The sequence below is a fragment of the Halichoerus grypus genome, chromosome 10 (assembly GCF_964656455.1).
Source record: "Halichoerus grypus chromosome 10, mHalGry1.hap1.1, whole genome shotgun sequence".
In the NCBI taxonomy this organism is placed as follows: Eukaryota; Metazoa; Chordata; class Mammalia; order Carnivora; family Phocidae; genus Halichoerus; species Halichoerus grypus.
Genome location: NC_135721.1, coordinates 73762315 through 73780142, shown reverse-complemented (window position 1 = coordinate 73780142; position 17828 = coordinate 73762315). Strand labels below are relative to the sequence as shown.

At 38.6% G+C, this 17828-nt stretch overlaps 2 protein-coding genes across 2 annotated transcripts in view; one reads left to right on the top strand and one right to left on the bottom strand.

The window, feature by feature from the left end:
• The window catches only part of PREPL (prolyl endopeptidase like), a 53739-nt gene extending 45963 nt beyond the window's left edge, over positions 1–7776 (bottom strand). Inside the window, exon 1 of the mRNA XM_078057454.1 lies at positions 7397–7776. Coding sequence (XP_077913580.1) covers positions 7397–7615 — 219 coding nt within the window. The 5' untranslated portion in view covers positions 7616–7776. The remainder of the gene's footprint in view (positions 1–7396) is intronic.
• A 1736-nt stretch (positions 7777–9512) lies between these two features.
• CAMKMT (calmodulin-lysine N-methyltransferase) overlaps positions 9513–17828 on the top strand; it is a 373859-nt gene continuing 365543 nt past the window's right edge. The window contains exons 1-2 of the mRNA XM_036087396.2: positions 9513–10023; positions 15735–15907. Of these exons, the coding sequence (XP_035943289.1) occupies positions 9886–10023; positions 15735–15907 (311 nt within the window). The 5' untranslated portion in view covers positions 9513–9885. The remainder of the gene's footprint in view (positions 10024–15734; positions 15908–17828) is intronic.

The following is a 17828-nucleotide window of genomic DNA, read 5'->3' as shown; positions in this document are numbered from 1 at the left end:
AAACAAAAAGTTGGTTATTTTTTTATATTTAAAAAAAAGTTGGTCCTCTGAAAAATGTAAAAAAAAATATTTAAAAAATGTACTAAAAAGACATGTAGAGCAAAAGTGATTAAAAAAGAATGTTAGAAATGAAAAAGGTGATATGACTACATATATAATACAGATTAAAAAAATCACAATAAAGTTCTTTATGCCTATACATTTGAAAATGTACAGATAAAATGAATAATTTTCCAGAAAATAAATGAATTCCCCAAACAGATAAAAACAGAAGAGCTGTATAAGCCAGTAACTATCAAAGAAATTAAACTGGTAATTAAGTGTCCTTTTCTTAAAAGAGACACCAAACCCAGATGCTTTCCAAGGCAGCTTTCTGAAATCTTCAATTCTCATACGCTAACCAAGAAAAAAATGTCAATTATTTAAAAGTACTCAACTTATTTTATGAGGCAAAGATAACCTTAACACCAAAACTGGACAATGACAACATAAGACAATTAAAGATCAGTCTTACTGTAAAACATGGACTAATAAAATAAAAAATAAAATACAATGAATCAACGTATTTTTAAAAAGCGCAAAACAAAAAACAGTAACAGTAATAATAAAACCCTATGTGACCAAGTAGGATATATCTTAAGAATGAAAGGATGGTTCAACATTAGAAAAATCTACTAATGTAATCTAACACAAATAAAGGAGATAAATCTTAGGGCCATTTCCATTAATGCAGAAAAAAATAGAAAATAATCAAGACACTTTAAAAAATGATAAAACCTTAAATTATAAATAGAGAATTTAGAGAAATTAGGAACTTCTTTGACTTGATAAATGGTTTCTTTGTTGTTTTACACAGGACCATACTAAATCTGTAACTAACATACCTGAAGTGTATTCGTATTAGTACACATCTTATTTAGTATCCATGAAACACTTCTCAATAACCTTAATTATACTCATTTAAAATATCTAGTTATATTTACTCTTTCATTGTTCAGAAGTGATTGTTAAATGAAGGGAAGTAATTGTTTCCTATGTCCCCTGCTTCCAATTCCTTTCCTCCCTTTTCTTGAGCCTCCTAAGATTTCTGCCCTTCTCATTCCACTGACTGCTCTTGTCAAGGTCACTGATGGCCACAGCACTGCAAAATACAAATGTTATTCTAGGTACTCTATACTTGACCTATAAGCATCATGACACAGTTGATAACTTCCTCCTCCCGAGAACACTTTTCTTCACTTGGCTTCCAAGACACCTCATTCTTATTGTTTTCCTCCTATCTCACTAGCCCTTCTCAGTCTCGTTAGTGGTTCCTATTCAACTCCCTGGCTTCTTAACATCAGCATGCCCTGCACCACTTCTTCATCTACAGTCTGCACTAATTCCCTTGGTGATCTCAGCTTCATGACCTTAAATGCTATTTATATGCTGAGGACTCCCAAATTTATATCTCTACCCCAAACCATTCCCCTGCACAAGCTGAACGTGGATATCCAACTGACTACTCAACCTTTCTACTTAGATGACTAATAGGTATGTCAAAAAATGTCCCAAACCGAACTTCCAATCTCCCCATGTACCCTCTCTCCCCCAAAACTCCGGTTCTTCAATCACTCCTATCCTGATAAATGACAATTCTGTCCTTCCAGTTGCTCAGGTTTAAAACCACAGTCTTCTCTGTCTTTCTCTCTCGATTCAACCAAGTGATCTGCAAATCCTTTCAATTCAACTTTTAAGATCTATCTAGAATCTGACGACTTTTTACTCTTGTACTGGAACTACTCTGTCTGTACTGTTATCCTTTCTCCTTTAGATAAGGAGAAAACCTAAATGCTCTCTGTTTCTGCTCCTGTCTTCCACAGGCTATTTGCAACTAAAGAGCTAGAGGGAGCCTAAAGTCAGATCATATCACTTCTTCACTCAAAGCCCTCCAATGGTTTCCCATCTCACTCAAGAGGAAAAGTGAAAATCCTTGCAATGGTCTACATGGTCCTAAAGGATCTTGTTCCATGACCTTGATGACCCCATCTACTACTACACTCCTCCCACACCCACTTACTCTGAGCCACACTGGCCTCTTTGATATTGCTTGGACATGACTGGCTTGCCCCTACCTCAGTTTCTTAGAACTTGCTATGCCCTATGCCCAAACACCTCCTTCAAGCTATTGCTCAAATGTCACCTTCACAGTTAGGCCTTCCCTGACCATCCTATTAAAATAACAATCCTCCTGGGCGCCTGGGTGGCTCTGTCGGCTCTGCCTTCAGCTCAGGTCATGATCCCGGGGTCCTGGGATCGAGCCCCGCATTGGGCTCCCCGCTCGGCGGGAGGCCTGCTTCTCCCTCTCCCACTCCCCCTGCTTGCGTTCCTGCTCTATCTCTCTCTCTCTGTCAAATAAATAAATAAAAATCTTTACAAAAAAAAAAACACAATCCTCCCTATCTCAATATGGCCTAGTCATTCTTTCCCTTATTTTATGTTTCACTGTACCTACTGCCTCTGACATACTTTATGTTTTATTCATATGCTTCACTGTTCTTCTCTCTTCTCTCAACTAGAATGGTAAGCTTCATGAAGGCAGGGATTTTTGTTCCCTTTGCTCACTGCTACATACCCGATTGCTAGAATGGTGCATAGTAAGTGTTCAACAAATAATTGCTGAGTAGAATGAAATAAAGCACAAAACATAAAAATTTAAGGATCTCTTTAAACAAAAGACATAAAGTGAAAAGACATAGCACAAATTACAAAAAAGATATCTACAGCACATAAAAGACAAAGGACATGTAAAGAACTCTTATGAATCAATAAGAAAAAGAAAACCCAATAAGAAGAATGGTCAAGGCATATGAATAAGCAATTCAAGATAAAACCAAAGGAGTTAATGAACACAGAAAAGAAGCTCAACTTCATTAATCAGGGCAATGAATATTAAACAATGACATACTCGACACATTTATCTGTTGGAAGGGCAAAAAGGAGAAGGTCTGATAATATAAGTGAGATATAAATAGAACTCTCATCTATTCCTTGTTTTCATTTAAGATGGTTTTATCAATTTAGAAATTAATTTGATAAAGAAACATTAGCATGTGAATACAATCAGGAATTCTAATTTTAGGTATAAGATTCTAGAGACAGTCTAGCATATATGAATAAGGAGATACATATGAGATTGTTTTGTAGCTTTGGTAAGTCTGGAAACTGGAGAAAATCTACATGCCTGTCTAAAGAAAATGGATTAATTGTGATATATGATGGAATACTATATAATAGTTGTACTAAATGAACTAGCAATACACATATTAATGTGGAATCTCAAAATCCTAAGTTGAACAAAAAAGTTATACAATTGTATGTATAGTATATAAAGTTTCAAAAACATATAAAACACCCCTATATGTCATCTGTGGATACAAATACATGTGCAATTTATATAACAACACACATGGAAAGACAGATCACCACTGGGGAGGTTAGGGAATGGGATACAGGAAGTACAGAGGAGTCTTCAAATGTATCTGTTATTTTTTCCAGTTAGGAAAAGTCACACTGAGTAGTGGATACGTGGGTATTTGTTATGGTATTCTGACTTTGTTAGTATTTGTAATAGTTTATAATAAAAGGTACTAAAAAAGAAAGGTACTAGCAATCAGGTTACCCGATGTCTAGTTCTGACTCTGCTAATTCTCCTACTTAACCTTGGACTCTGTGGCTCTGGTTTTTTCATTTGCAAAGAAAGAGCTCACACACTTCCTGATTTCAAAATTTACTACAAAGCTATAGCAATCAAGACAGTGTGGTACTGGGCATAACAATAGACATACAGATCAACAGGCTAGAACTGAGAGTTCAGAGATAAACCTTTACATTTATGGATGACTGATTTTTTTGACAATGGTGTGAACACAATTCAATGGAAAAAGAATTGTCTTTTCAAACAGTACAGGGATAACTGGATATATATCTACAAGCAAATGAATGAAGGTGGATCCCAATCCCTCACACCATATATAAAAATGAATTTAAAACAGATCATAGAAAGAACTCAGAATGGGTAATTTCTGGGGTCTTTCTTCCAGTAATAAAATTTATAATTATGTGAAAATAAAAAATTTATTCATTAAACTATTAATTCATTCCACAAACATTTACTACTTATCTACTATGAGGAAGTCATTATGCCATGTGTTGGACATATAAAGATGGACATTATAAAATTCTTGTCTTTGAGGATTTCACAGTCTAATGAGGAGAGAAAGTTCAAAATGATATAATAATAGCACAGAGTTAAATATAGTATGGTTCTTATGGCCTCAACTCTACCTACATATGGATAACTCTTCCCAAATTCCAGACTCATACATCCAACTGTCTATGAAATCTCCACCTTAGTAGTGAATTACATTTATTCCTTCTCCTTCCTCGCTCTTTTTTGTATTTCTCTTGGTGTTGGGGTGCGGTGCAGAGGGAGAGACTCTTAAGCAGGCTCCATGCCCAGCACTGAACCCGACTTGGGGCTCGATCTCATGACTCTGAGATCATGACCTGAGCGAAAATCAAGAGTTGGACATTTAAAGATTTTTATTTATTTTTTTGACAGAGAGACAGCGAGAGAGGGAACACAAGCAGGGGGAGTGGGAAAGGGAGAAGCAGGCTTCCCTGCCGAGCAAGGAACCCGATGTGGGGCTCGATCCCAGGACCCTGGGATCATGACCTGAGCTGAAGGCAGATGCTAAACGGCTGAGCCACCCAGGTGCCCCAAGAGTTGGACATTTAACCAACTGAGCCACTCATGCTTTTCCTTCCTCACTCTTTAAGATCTAAGTAACAATAGGGTATACTTGTGACTGACATAAGTCCAACTGAAACATAATGATGATGTAAATGTGCTTTGGTATTTAATGATTTTGTAAAGTTAACATGGTGCCTATATGGGTAAGGGGGGGGAGGGGCGGGGAACACTACCCTGTAATGAAACACAGGAAGATTTTGGAGCAAAACATCTATTAAGTGGGATAAAGACCATAATAGCTTTGTGTCAGTTTGTGGGGGATGGGGTTGAGTTAAAAACAACTTTTGTAAGAGGCTTTTGAATTTTAGAATCCAAACAGAAGAGGGACTATCATCCTATATTCTCTACACTAAGATGTCCCCAATAAAATGTAATCACCCTATAATGATGAAGTTTGATTGATTCTATCTCTTCAATCTTCCCTCAAATCTTCTACCTCTCTCCATTATCATGGAAGATATATTTGAATTTGCCTATAGGCACCAACTACTTTTTTTTTTACTTTATTGTATCTGCAGGAGTGAACAAAGTTGGAACTGAGTGGATGCTTGCTGAAAAAAAATGTGCGTTGTCTATAGGTCTCTTCACAGCTTCCCCAGGTCCCAGTGATCATAAAAGATAGACAGCACAGCTTTCATATATCATTTCTTACAGAAGAAATGGTTGATGTACCACATGTGAAAGCAGGACTGGTTTTTCAGGTGGAAGAATTACTAAAAGAGCTACTAATTCAGGTTAAAGTTTCTAGGTGACAGGAATCTATGACAGAGAATTGAAAAGCTGCTTCAGGGACAAATGGAGGGAAAAAATAGTCAACCTCCTGTTCAGGGTCTGAGCTAATCTCAGCTGTCACTCTGCCCATAATTCCTGCCTACTATTTATAAACTAAGACTCAATATAAATGTACTAGATGACAAAATGTTCCAAACAAAGTGCAAAATAAAATGACCTAAAGACCCAAAATTTTTCCAATAGGTAAAACTTGAAGCTTATGTTTCTTAAGTAGAATAAAGCTGCACACACACACAAAAGATAATGAAATAAAAGGCAAAGAATTTCTGAATAAAGAAAGCATCAAAGTGTTAAACTAAGCCACGATACTATAAAAAAAAAATAATTTGAAAGACTAAGATGTAAAGAGTAAAAGAAGTCTAGGAACCACAGATAAAAAGTTAAAAGGGAAAACAAAAAACAGGCAAAAAAAAAACAACAAAAAAACCCCCACACAAGAACCCACAAGCATGAGCTAAGAGCAAACATTAAATAAATAATCCAGTAAAATAAGATGAAAAAAAAATCATTTTTAAAAAGAAGTCACCCAAGTATCCTTTGACAGATAAATGGATATGGTATATATACATACAATGGAATATTATTCAGCCATAAAGAGGATGAAGTTCTGATGTATTCTACAACATGGATGAACTTTGAAAACATGTTAAATGAAATAAGCCAAACACAGAAGGATAAATACCATATGATTACAATTACATGAATTAATCTAGAATAGGCAAATTCATAGACATAAAGTAGATTAAAGGTTACCAGGGGCCTGGAAAAGGAGGCAGTGGGGAGTTATTGTTTGATGGATACATTTCTTTTGGGTGATGATAGGGTTTTAAAAATAGTGGTGATGACTGTACAACATTGTCAATGTAATTAATGCCACTGATTTATAACCTTAAAAGTGCTTAAAATGGCTAATTTTATGTTATACACGTTTTACCACAATAAAAAAACAAACTGAAAAGAAAAAAAATCAGTATGCAACAAAACAATTTAAACCAGAAACTTAAATATTAAAACAAAATGGCAAATTATTGCAAAAGTGTCACCCCCAAATGTAATTTAAGGAGCCTAAGGATCATAACAATTATATGGTAGGGAGGTATGTCAAAGTGGCAGCAGCACAGATAGCTTAATCTCAAATAAGTAGGATGACCATATAATTTACTATCCTAATGAGGACATTTTTGAGAGGAAAGGGGACACTATTAATAATTACAGAGGAATAACAGGTGTAGACTGGGACTGTCCCACGCAAATAGAATGTGTGGTGACTCTACATATAACGGCAATCAGGTCCTCAAGGTTGAGGTCAGGCCCATAGCTTGGGGTCTGGCCAAAGTACAACAGTCTGAAAGCATCTTCCTGAAGGACCCAAGTGGTCAAAAATGCAAGCCTTTTTTCATTTTTTTTTTTTTTTAACAAAGAATCAACACACAATTACATGGAATTACTGAAGTTTTCTAATTTGAGATTCATAAAACAATTAGCGTATTATTAGATTTTGTTAAAAGCTATTATGGTATTCTAGGAAGTTTAGAAAGCTGAATTATACTTTGAAATGTACTGGTAGGCATAAGGATTTCCTAAGGTGAATCATTTTTCATAAATATTTATCTTTATATATTACAACTGTATAAATACATATGCATATATTCTTTTATACTTAAATTGAGCTACAATTGAGCCTTAACACTTTAAAAATCAAACTAGAATTACCGAGAAAATTAGTAACTGATCTCTTACCCATTCTTTATCTTTAAAATAAAATTAATCTTAATGACCTACAAATAGGTTAACTTAAAAAGTCCATACCTTACTTGAGAAGCTCCGACTTGGGATGTTTCTTGCTAACTCTGATATCGTGGGTTTATTCTGCAGACACTTGGTTAGGTGATATTTTTTCAATTTTATTCTATTGTAATAATGATCAGCGAAGTTACAGTGATTCAAGTGCTGTTTCTGCATGCATTTCCCAAGGTGAGGAATACTATACTTCAAAGCCTGGAGAAATAATTTGCTCTTCTGCTGCATGATATCAGAGTCCCTGGTTTATGCTCCCTTTGGGGCTGTCAGCACATGATTTCATAGGTAGGATTACACAGTAGTGGGTTCTCAGAGTATCTAAGATCCGCAGTTCTTATCCCTCCCCTTCAGGTTATGAATAACTGCAGACAGCTGATAACTCAGGTTAAAAATACCTGAAAACTTGTATAAGTTAAAGTTTCATTCAAATCATACTTCTCAGCAGACGTGACTTAAATGTCTCATTTGTAAAGTCAATCCTATCAGGCTCAGACTATGCAGCACTGATTCTGGTACACATGGGGCAAACTAAAAAATAACAAAACAAAAAACAAAAAACAAAAATAAAAATTTGCAAACAAATACACAGACTTAATGAGGGCATCTCCAGAACTCTTGACGGCATTAAAAGGCAAAATGGCTTTGACCTTACGAAATTCAGGACATATCTTTGGGAGGTATATGAAGGATAAACTGGAAAAGCCTACTTATTTAATAAAGGTAGAAGAGTGTTGAGTGTTTGCTCCGTGCCAGACACTTTTATATACTTTGTCTAATTTAAACTTCATAAGGACCTGATAGAGTAGCCATTATAACATTTATTTTACAGGTGAGCAAGCTGTGGCTCTGGGAGGTTTTGACAAGTGCCCTAGGTCACTTGGGACAGAAAGTAGCAGAACAGAATGTCCAATCTGGTTTGGCTCCAAATCTTGGACGTAACAACAACTGGACTTAACGTGGAAAAGATATTTAGCTCTTTAGTTAAAACACATCACTTCAGGATGAACAAATATAATGTGAGGCCACCTCTGGTTTCTGTTGAAAAGATGGTTCTTATTAACCCATCAAAGTAAGGCTAGTAAGTACTTAAGAGAGACACCTGGGTTCAGGTCGTCACTCCGGCACTCACCACCTATGCCTCAGTTTCTTCGGCTGCAAAACTGAGATAATGACACATTTACCTTATGGAGTTGTTGTAAGAATAAAATTAGACAATTTATGTAAAGATCTTAATACAGTGCCTGGCACGTAGTGTGCACTCAATAAATGCTGGCTACTATTATTATAAGAGAAATCAAAGTGTCTTGCACACTGTTGCATGTCAGCATGGACGTCTTCCACAAAACGCCACTCGGTATCAAAGGTACAATATTGCGTCAGATTTACTAGAGATCTGATCCACTACGACGCCTCCGCCACCTCCACCCCCGAACCTCTGTGTCGCAGCAAAATAACGGGCGAGTGGGGTTAAGAGATCAGCAGCCAACACTAACCACCCCCAACCCCCGCCCGCCAAGGCCCTGTAACAGGGGCCCGTAAAGACCTAAATCATTATATGCATGCCGGCAGCCTCAGCCCATCCATTTTCATCCGCAGGGAGAAGACAGTATGCAAGGCTAGGGATGGGGGTGGGGGAAACGAATGGGTGTTCCCGGGGGGACTCACTCGTTTTCTCGGTGCAACTCTCCACCCCAGGGATGAGGCGAAGTGAGTGCAAGGAGGCTGGGGGTAGGGGGTGGCGGCAGTTTGTGCTACGCGGAGAAGCGACGCCACGCAAAAGCGAGGACCAGGAGACTGAGGCATGACTGGGTGAGGGGAAAATGGGGAGAACCCCTCCTGTACACAGTATGCCCCTCCATACGTACGCAAGTTGAAGGACAGTCGGCCGGGCTCTGCACACCGAAACGAGAGAGAGCAAGTCCGAGAACCAAATGCTTTCAGGAAAGAGGACTGCTGTTACCTCAGCCGCGTCCAGCCGAAGTCTGCGTTCTGCAATCCGCAAAACGACAACCTATCCAGAGCCGCCCAGAGCTGGTTTGCAGCACGCAGGTCTGCGTAACCCCAGTCAAGCACCAGCCCTAAGCAGATTTCGCCATGTTTATTGTGGTCATGAATGGCTTCTCCTCCTGGGTTTTTTTTTTAAACCCTGAAAGTTTTAAGGCTTTTCGTTCTTTTCTAGTCTTCTGGGCTGGAGAAGAGGCAGGGGACAAGGGGAAAAGAAGAGCCAGTGTCTCGCGAGTTCTCCCATAACTTCCTTACTTTTCGGCCCGCCCTCACTAAAGATGGCCACCAGCAAAAATGGTGCAATGACGCAAGCCGCGCTGTCCTGGTTGCCAAGGAGACGCGAATACCGGAAATGCGGAATTCGGGGAGGGTGCGCGCGCTAGGGCTGTCGGAGGGTGGTCCGGCTCACAGGTCCTGACTGGGAAGAAGTCGGCAGGTCCTGGCAGGGGAGAGCTGTGGCGGTGACAACTCGGGGTATAGGCGGCTTTAACGGGATGGAGTCGCGAGTCGCGGGCGCCCAGGCCGGCGAGGCTGAGCGAGCTGTGGGCGAAGGCCCAGCAGACGGCGGCGCCTCTCGGGGGCTTCAAGTCTCGGAGCCCTTGGGAGCCGCCCGGTGGAAGCTCCTGCGGCAGGTAAGGGATAGCCCACCCACCTCACCTTTGCATCTGGTCACTTCCCTCGCAGGTACGCGGCGAGCGACCGGCCGCGACTCTCCTCTTGGCAGCTCTGGGAGTTCCCTGGTAGTTTTGCCGGGAGCCACCTGAGAAGCGCCCCCTTGCTTCTACTAAGGGTCCCACCGAAAGCGAGGAATTAGGGTGGGGCGGGGAGGGGGCAACCAACGCTGAGTTCCTAGGAAACTCAGATGGAAGTAGATCTTCTTTTGGCTATTTGTCTGCATCCGGGGGACTTTTCTCTTTGCTCACCAATCCAGTTGGTGGGACCGCCGCTCCCCATCCTATGCTGCTTCTCTTTCCTGCTTCTGTTTTACTTCTTTCCCCGGATTTCTTCTGCTTCTTATCTGCCAGCCTGAGTCTGGTTCAAAGTTTGGCCCCTTTCTTGGAGATCTGCGTGGTTGACTGTGTTGGGACTCTGACGTTGCACGTGCTGTGGAAGTGTGTATCAAGGTGTATCAAGAGCTGCTGCCTCTGTCTTTCGGTGGGATGTCAAGTTTTCATATTGATGTTGTAGTTTGAAGTGATCAGTGAGATTCTTGGTGTTCGGGTGTATTGGTTTGTTTAATGGCTGTTATTTTCTAGTACTTAAGAGTCGCTGCTGTTACTGTTGCTTTAGTTGTATGCAAGTTTGACAAATTTCTGATTTGACATCGTTGACCCTCTTTCCAAACTTTTCCCCCACCAAACTTCTTTTTTTTTTTTTTTTTTTAAAAATACCACTTTGTTGTTTCCTTGAATTTTTATTTATTTATTTATTTGACAGAGAGAGAGAGAAACAGCATGAGAGGGGATAGGGTCAGAGGGAGAAGCAGGCTCCCCGCCGAGCAGGGAGCCCGATGCGGGACTCGATCCCAGGACTCCGGGATCATGACCTGAGCCGAAGGCAGTCGCTTAACCAACTGAGCCACCCAGGCGCCCTCCCCCACCAAACTTCTTGAAGTAAAATCTGTTTATTGTTTTGCACACCAGTGTTACGCCTCTGCTGAGATTTCCTTCTGAAAACTTGACTCAAGAGGACACTTTACCTTTCTGACTTGTATTTCGAGAAGAATTTTCCAGCAGCGGCTACTTTATTTGAGATTTGTGTTTAGTATTTTGAAGGTTACTTTGTTTGCAGTTGTCTCCAGTCACCTTTTCATATGGTGTCATGACATAACTCAGTGGTCATTTCCTTGTGGATGCCTTGAAAGTCTTTCCAAAGCATTGATGATCTGGTTTTGTTATTAATGTTACAAAATTGTAGGGTAAGAAATGCAGGTCCTCATAGATCATTATCATAGGAACTTTCTACAGTGAAATAAACATCAGTTAAAGTTGAATTATTGATGTAGTCAATTAGGGCCTTAAATTAATCAATCAAATCTTATTGTGATGGTTTCAGTGATTCTTAAAATCTCATTGTGATGATTTCAGTGATTCTTACTATAGTAAGAGTGCCACTTGACCAGCACATATGTTCGTTCTGAGTTGCTGTCTACATCAGAACCAGGATAAGCTTTAGCTATGGCTGCCATTTGTACTCCCCACATGTTTTGACATTTAATGTTTTGGTACACGTGTGTACTCTGCTTAGAGTCTTATCTTCTTTCCTATTTGTTGAATGACTGTTCATTTTTCAGAACTACATTTTAATGTCTTCTAGGAAGCCTCTCCTGACTGGGCTGAGTTAGACCCTCAGCTCACTCTACCAGTGAACCCCATATCATATTTTTTGATCATTTGATTAGAGTCCGTCTAACTTACTAGAATGGGAGTTCTCCCTGGGAAAAGATGATATTTTATTGATCTCCATCCTCTGCACGTTGCACAGCGCCTGGCTAGTTTTTTTTTTTTTTTTTAGCAGATATTGTTAAGTGTTACGGAAAACCTGAGAGTAAGAACAGGCTTTAAGTGGCCCATAGTATCAAGTCCTCAGTGTATTGTATCAGTTAGCTGTTAATGAGTAACAAGCAACTACAACATTAAAATGGCATACACCAGTGAGCATTTATTTTGTTTGTGCATCTGTGGGCCAGATTGCAAATTGACTGACATAGGCTGTCATCAGCAGACTGGCTCTAATCCTTGGACCAGTTGGCTGACATATTCTCCTGGTGATGGCAGAGGTATAAGAGAGCAAGGGCAACCACCAAAACACATTTTAAGCCCTTGCTAACATCCTGTTGGCCAAAGTAAGATACTTGGCCAAGCTTAAAATCAAAGGGCAGAGAAGTATACTCTTTCCTTGAAGAGGGCAAGGAAGGAAGTGAATATTTTTCCATAATAAATCTAATCTACCATGTATATTAAACATTTGCAAGTACTTAGTAAATATGTCTCAAATGAACCATCCACATCTTGTGTGCATCCAGAACTGGAAAACCCAGGAATCTAAACAGTGATAGAGATATGCAGCTCTCTCTCATGGGACATCTTCATGATATCTACTTGTGTCTGCTTGTTTTCTTCTTCATAATTCTGTCATTCCCTTTCCCCACAGGGCTTCAATGCTATCTAATGATCCTTCACTTTAACTGTTCAATATCTTTTTTGGTTTTGTAATTAACCTTTTTTTTTAAAGAAAAAACCCTGTTGACCTAGTTCATCATTTGATACCAGGTCACATGATAAATTGCTGACTTTTGAGCCTAGTGCTCACTTTAATCAGATGAAGACTATGGATCAATATTGATAGAAGCTTTGGATAGTATTCTATTTTCCTCTTTGTTGGGTCTCATTACCTGATAGCAAAGATGGCTACTGGCAACTACAGGCTTTCATCATGCTCTCAACTAGTGACCCAGAAGAAATGACCCTTTTTCTCAACACACAAATAATGTCCATTAAATGACTCTAATAGGCCAGGCTTGGACCAGTTGTTGGGTCCAGGAGAATGAGGCACTTTGGCTACCTGGGACATTAGCCCACCCTGTGGCAGGGAAGATAACAATCCCATCATTATTTCATAGGTTGAGGGAGGGGCAGTTCCCAAGAGGAAGGGATGTAGGGCAGGTGAAAAAGTATCATGACCATTACACACGTATTCACAAACACCTACAGAATGAATAATCTTACCTAGAGGTCTAATACTTGATTTAATCTGATTAAGGGAATATTTCACAGTATAATTTAAATTAAAACACGATGCCATATGTTTGAAACTATCAGTGCTGAAAGAGAGCATGATTCTTTGCCTTTTCGTAGCTCTCTGATGTTCAGCAAATTAACACCCCCTTGTTTCTTCTCTCATATAATTGGTATCTATCCCATAGGGTTGTTTCAAGATTTAGTGAAGAGTGTGGTAAGACATGCATTAATTCTTCCTTAGACATTTGGTGTAATTTGCTGATGAGCAATCTGGGTCTGGCGTTTTCTTTGGTAAGATTTTTATTTATGCATTGTATTTTTATTTTTATTTTTTAAATTAGTTTTAGAGGTAGAATTTAGCAATTCATTAGTTGCGTATAACACCCAGTGCTCATTACATCAAGTACCCTCCTTAATGCCTATCACCCAAGTATCCCTTCCCCCCACCCACCTATGCATTATATTTTTAAAATAGTTTAGCACTATTCAGACTTTTTGTCTCTTCTTGTGTTGGTTTTGGTAGTTGTATTCTTCTAGGAACTTGTCCATTTCATCTAAATTTTCATAGTTTTTATAATATCCATTTGCTATTTTTTAATGCCTGCTGGATCTATAGTGATCTTCCTGTGTCACATTCATATTTATATTTTCTCTCTTTTTTCTTCTTAGTATTATCAAGGATTTGTCAGTTTTATTAATGTCTTCAAAGAACCAACTTTTGGTGTTTTAATCCTTCTAGCTATATTTTTGTTTTCTACTTTATTAATTTCTATTTTTTAGGGAGCTTAATTTGCTTATTTTTGTAATTTTTGCAGTGGATGCTTAGCTTACTGATTTTTAGCCTTTCCACAAGTTTTCCTCTAAGCGTGAATTTATCTGCATTTCATATGTCTTGAAATGTGTTTTTATTATTCAGTTCAAAATACTTTCAGATTTCCATTGGGTTTTCTTTCTTTTGGTTCATAAGTTATTTAGAAGTATATTGCTTTATTTCCAAATATATTTGGTGTTTTAGGTAACTTTTTAGTTATTTTTCATTTGATTATGACTATTAGGATGTTCTATATCTTCAAAAAAACTTTCTATTATGGGAAGTGTCAAACATATACAAAATTAGAGATAATAGTATAATAAGCACTCAGATATCCATAAACTTCAACAATTTTTAATTCCTGACCAACTTTATTTTATCTCTATTCTCTCATCACATCCTCCCATCTCAGATTATTTTGAAATGAATCTCAGATATATCATTTTTTCCTACAGATATTTCAGTTGTAGGAAATATATATATATTTTAAAATGTTTTTATTTTATTTTTTAATTTTTTTTTAAGATTTTATTTATTTGACAGAGACAGAGATAGCGAGAGCAGGAACACAAGCAGGGCAGAGGGAGAGGGAGAAGCAGGCTTCCTGCTGAGCAGGGAGCTCGATGTGGGACTTGATCCCAGGACCCTGGGAACATGACCTGAGGCGAAGGCAGACGCTTAATGACTGAGCCACCCAGGCACCCCTATATTTTAAAATGTTTTAATAAATAAAAAAAAAAACATTAGTTTCTGTTATACTTTATTCAGATTCAGAGCTCTAGAGTTTTTGCTTAACATCATTAATCTCACAGCTATATTTGTTTCTCCCATACTTAAAAACCCAGTTTTCAATGACCCCCAACAAAATTACTCATTTGATTTATCTTAAAACAGATACACATACACGCACTCATGAGACAGGTTCAGAACAATATACTTGCCCCTGCCTAGGTAGTAAGTTTTGAAATTCAGCTTTTACCCTCTAAGTCCACAGCTGTAAAAGGTGCTGCTTGTCTTCTTAGCTCTTTCTGTTGGAATTGGATCAATGTCCCCACAAGGAAAGTGATTGCAAAAGCCAGGCTCACCTCTTTAGATTTATTTCCTTTTTAAGTTATTAGACTGGTAAATCTTTACTAGTTCTCTGCTTTGTTCTTTGTTCTCTGCTACCTTTATTTTATTTTATTTTTTTTTTAGATTTTATTTATTTATTTGACAGAGAGAGACACAGCGAGAGAGGGAACACAAGCAGGGGGAGTGGGAGAGGGAGAAGCAGGCTTCCCGCTGAGCAGGGAGCCCGATGTGGGGCTCGATCCCAGGACCCCGGGATCATGACCTGAGTCCAAGGCAGACGCTTAACGACTGAGCCACCCAGGCGCCCCTTCTCTGCTACCTTTAAATAATGTTTTAAGATATTCTGTCCAGGGACGCCTGGGTGGCTCAGTTGGTTAAGCATCTGACTCTTGGTTTCGGCTCAGGTCATAGTCTCAGGTCCTGGGATTGAGCCCCACGTCGGGATCCACACTCAGCATAGAGTCTGCTTGTCCCTCTCCCTCTGCTCCTCCCCCTGCTCACTTTCTCTCTCTCCCACTCTCCCAAATAAATAAATAATAAAAAAATCTTAAAAAAAAAAAAAAAATGTTCTGTCCATCTTCTCTAGTCGTCTGCAGTAAGAGGTTGGTCTACATTATCTAATCTGCTATTATTGGGAATGAAAGTCCCCTTACCGCTTAAACTTTGAACATCTGACATGTGTTTATATAATATGAACACAATATTTGTTTTTATTTCAAAGGTTCTGAAGCAAAAGCACCTGGATGATTGCCTGCGACATGTATCTGTAAGAAGATTTGAATCATTTAATCTGTTTTCAGTAACAGAAGCCAAAAAAAGGGTAAATGAAGAGGAAGTTGGTGCATGGGTCCGATATACAAGTGTCTTCTATCCTGAGTACAGTGTTTCTTTAAGGTAAACCATCACTCCAGTGACAATTTTTTTTTGAAGTATTTTTCTCTTGTAGAAAAAAAGCAGTCTAATAAGAATCTCATTATTCATTCTATTGAGTTTGCAGGTAATCTTGATCAGAACTTGGGTTTTGCAGCATTGTGTTAGGAAATCCTGCTGCTTTAACTGGGTTTTGTTGTAGTCTCAGAACTAAAGAAAAAAATTCTCAGGAATGTAGCAGCATTTGAGGACAAAGTGGCTTGCAAATCAAAAGGTTCTTTTAACCATTCTCTCATAGCATTTGACAAAAAAACCATTTCTTTTTGAGGAGGCAAGGAAGGCTGAAAGTGAACACAGAATTTTCCAGACTACTCTTCAAGTAGTAGTTATCTGAAAAATCAAGCTTTGGTATTTTTCCCATTCATGTTTTGTCACTTTCAGAATAGAATCATAAGAATAGGAGGAGAAAATTCAGCTGAAAATGCTGATATTGTGAGAAGCATACAGACTGTTCTGGCTTTAAAAATCATTTAAAAACAGACAGGAGAGTTGCAAACTGAAGTAACAGGATACCATTTTTACTGAATTAATTTTCTCTCACAGTTACAGTCTAGCATATTGCAATATTACTGTAGGTGTTTGATTTTATAAAATCTTCCTTTTTTGACAAGATTTCACAATTTGAAATGGAGGGAGGAGCACATTTACAGTAACTGTAAGAAGTGCAAAAAACATTTTAAGTGGAATGTGACTGAATAAGGTTTAGGTGAGGCGAGGAATAATTTTAAGAAAAAAAAGTTTTCACAAAGGATGTCTATTTATAGTATATGTTTCTTGAACTATTTCGGTTTAAAATATCTAAGCTTTAAAAGACATCATAATAGCTTAAAATTTGGGATCTGGCTAAAAATTGACGAGGGTGAGCAGAGAAGAACAATTAGGATCTGGTTTCATAACTATTGAAAACTCCAAAAAGAAGATAAAAACCTAGGGATTTGTGAGCTTGCCTGTATATTCCTTATGAGATTCTGATTCGAATACCTCAACTGCCTCACATTCTGATGGAGATAGTTTCGTTCTTCCTTAGAAAAGGAGGAAAAATGCATTACATGCTTACTATGTGCCCCCTACAGAGCGAGGTGTCTTGATGTATGCTAATTCATGTAATCTCTACAGTAACTCTGTAAAGTAGAAATGGAAAATGATTAAACAGTTGGAAGATAGTATCTATAAGAAGATTAAAGAGAAGGAAGAACCGAGTGATCCAATAGCAGTCTTCAGGTGTAAAGTTCTAAAACTTACCCTCTACATCCACTGGTGACAAGATGCAGTAAGTGTAAAACGTGCCAAGAATAATTTCCTGACATCTTTGAGGTCCTGGTAAGGGTTAGCTAGAGAGAATGTGACATCTTCTGTTCTTTAGAGTTTTCAAACCAGGACGTGGTTCTTTGGCAGATGACCCTGATGTAGCAGGAACCCAGGCTCCAATGTAAACTGAGACACCTTTCCAATGGCATGGTTCTTTGTGATACATCCATTTTTCAAAAAAAATAAACGCAAGTCTGTTTGTATAAATATAGCATTAAATCCTCATTTATGGAGAGAAGACAGGTGACCAAGCTAAAACATTGGCCACAGTGGCTACCAAGATTTATTCTCTCTCTCTCTTTTTTTAAGATTTTATTTATTTATTTGACAGAGAGAGAGACAGAGAGAGAGAGCACGAGCAGGGGGAGCGGCAGGAAGAGGGAGAGGGAGAAGCAGGCTCCCCGAGGAGCAGGGAGCCTGATGTGGGGCTCTATCCCAGGACTCTGGGATCATGACCTGAGCCAAAGGCAGTCACTTAACCAACTGAGCCACCCAGGCGCCCCAAGATTTATTCTCTTTTTTCAAACTAGTTTGTTTCTCTCCACATTAGTAGTGCAAAAATAACAATAGCTTACAT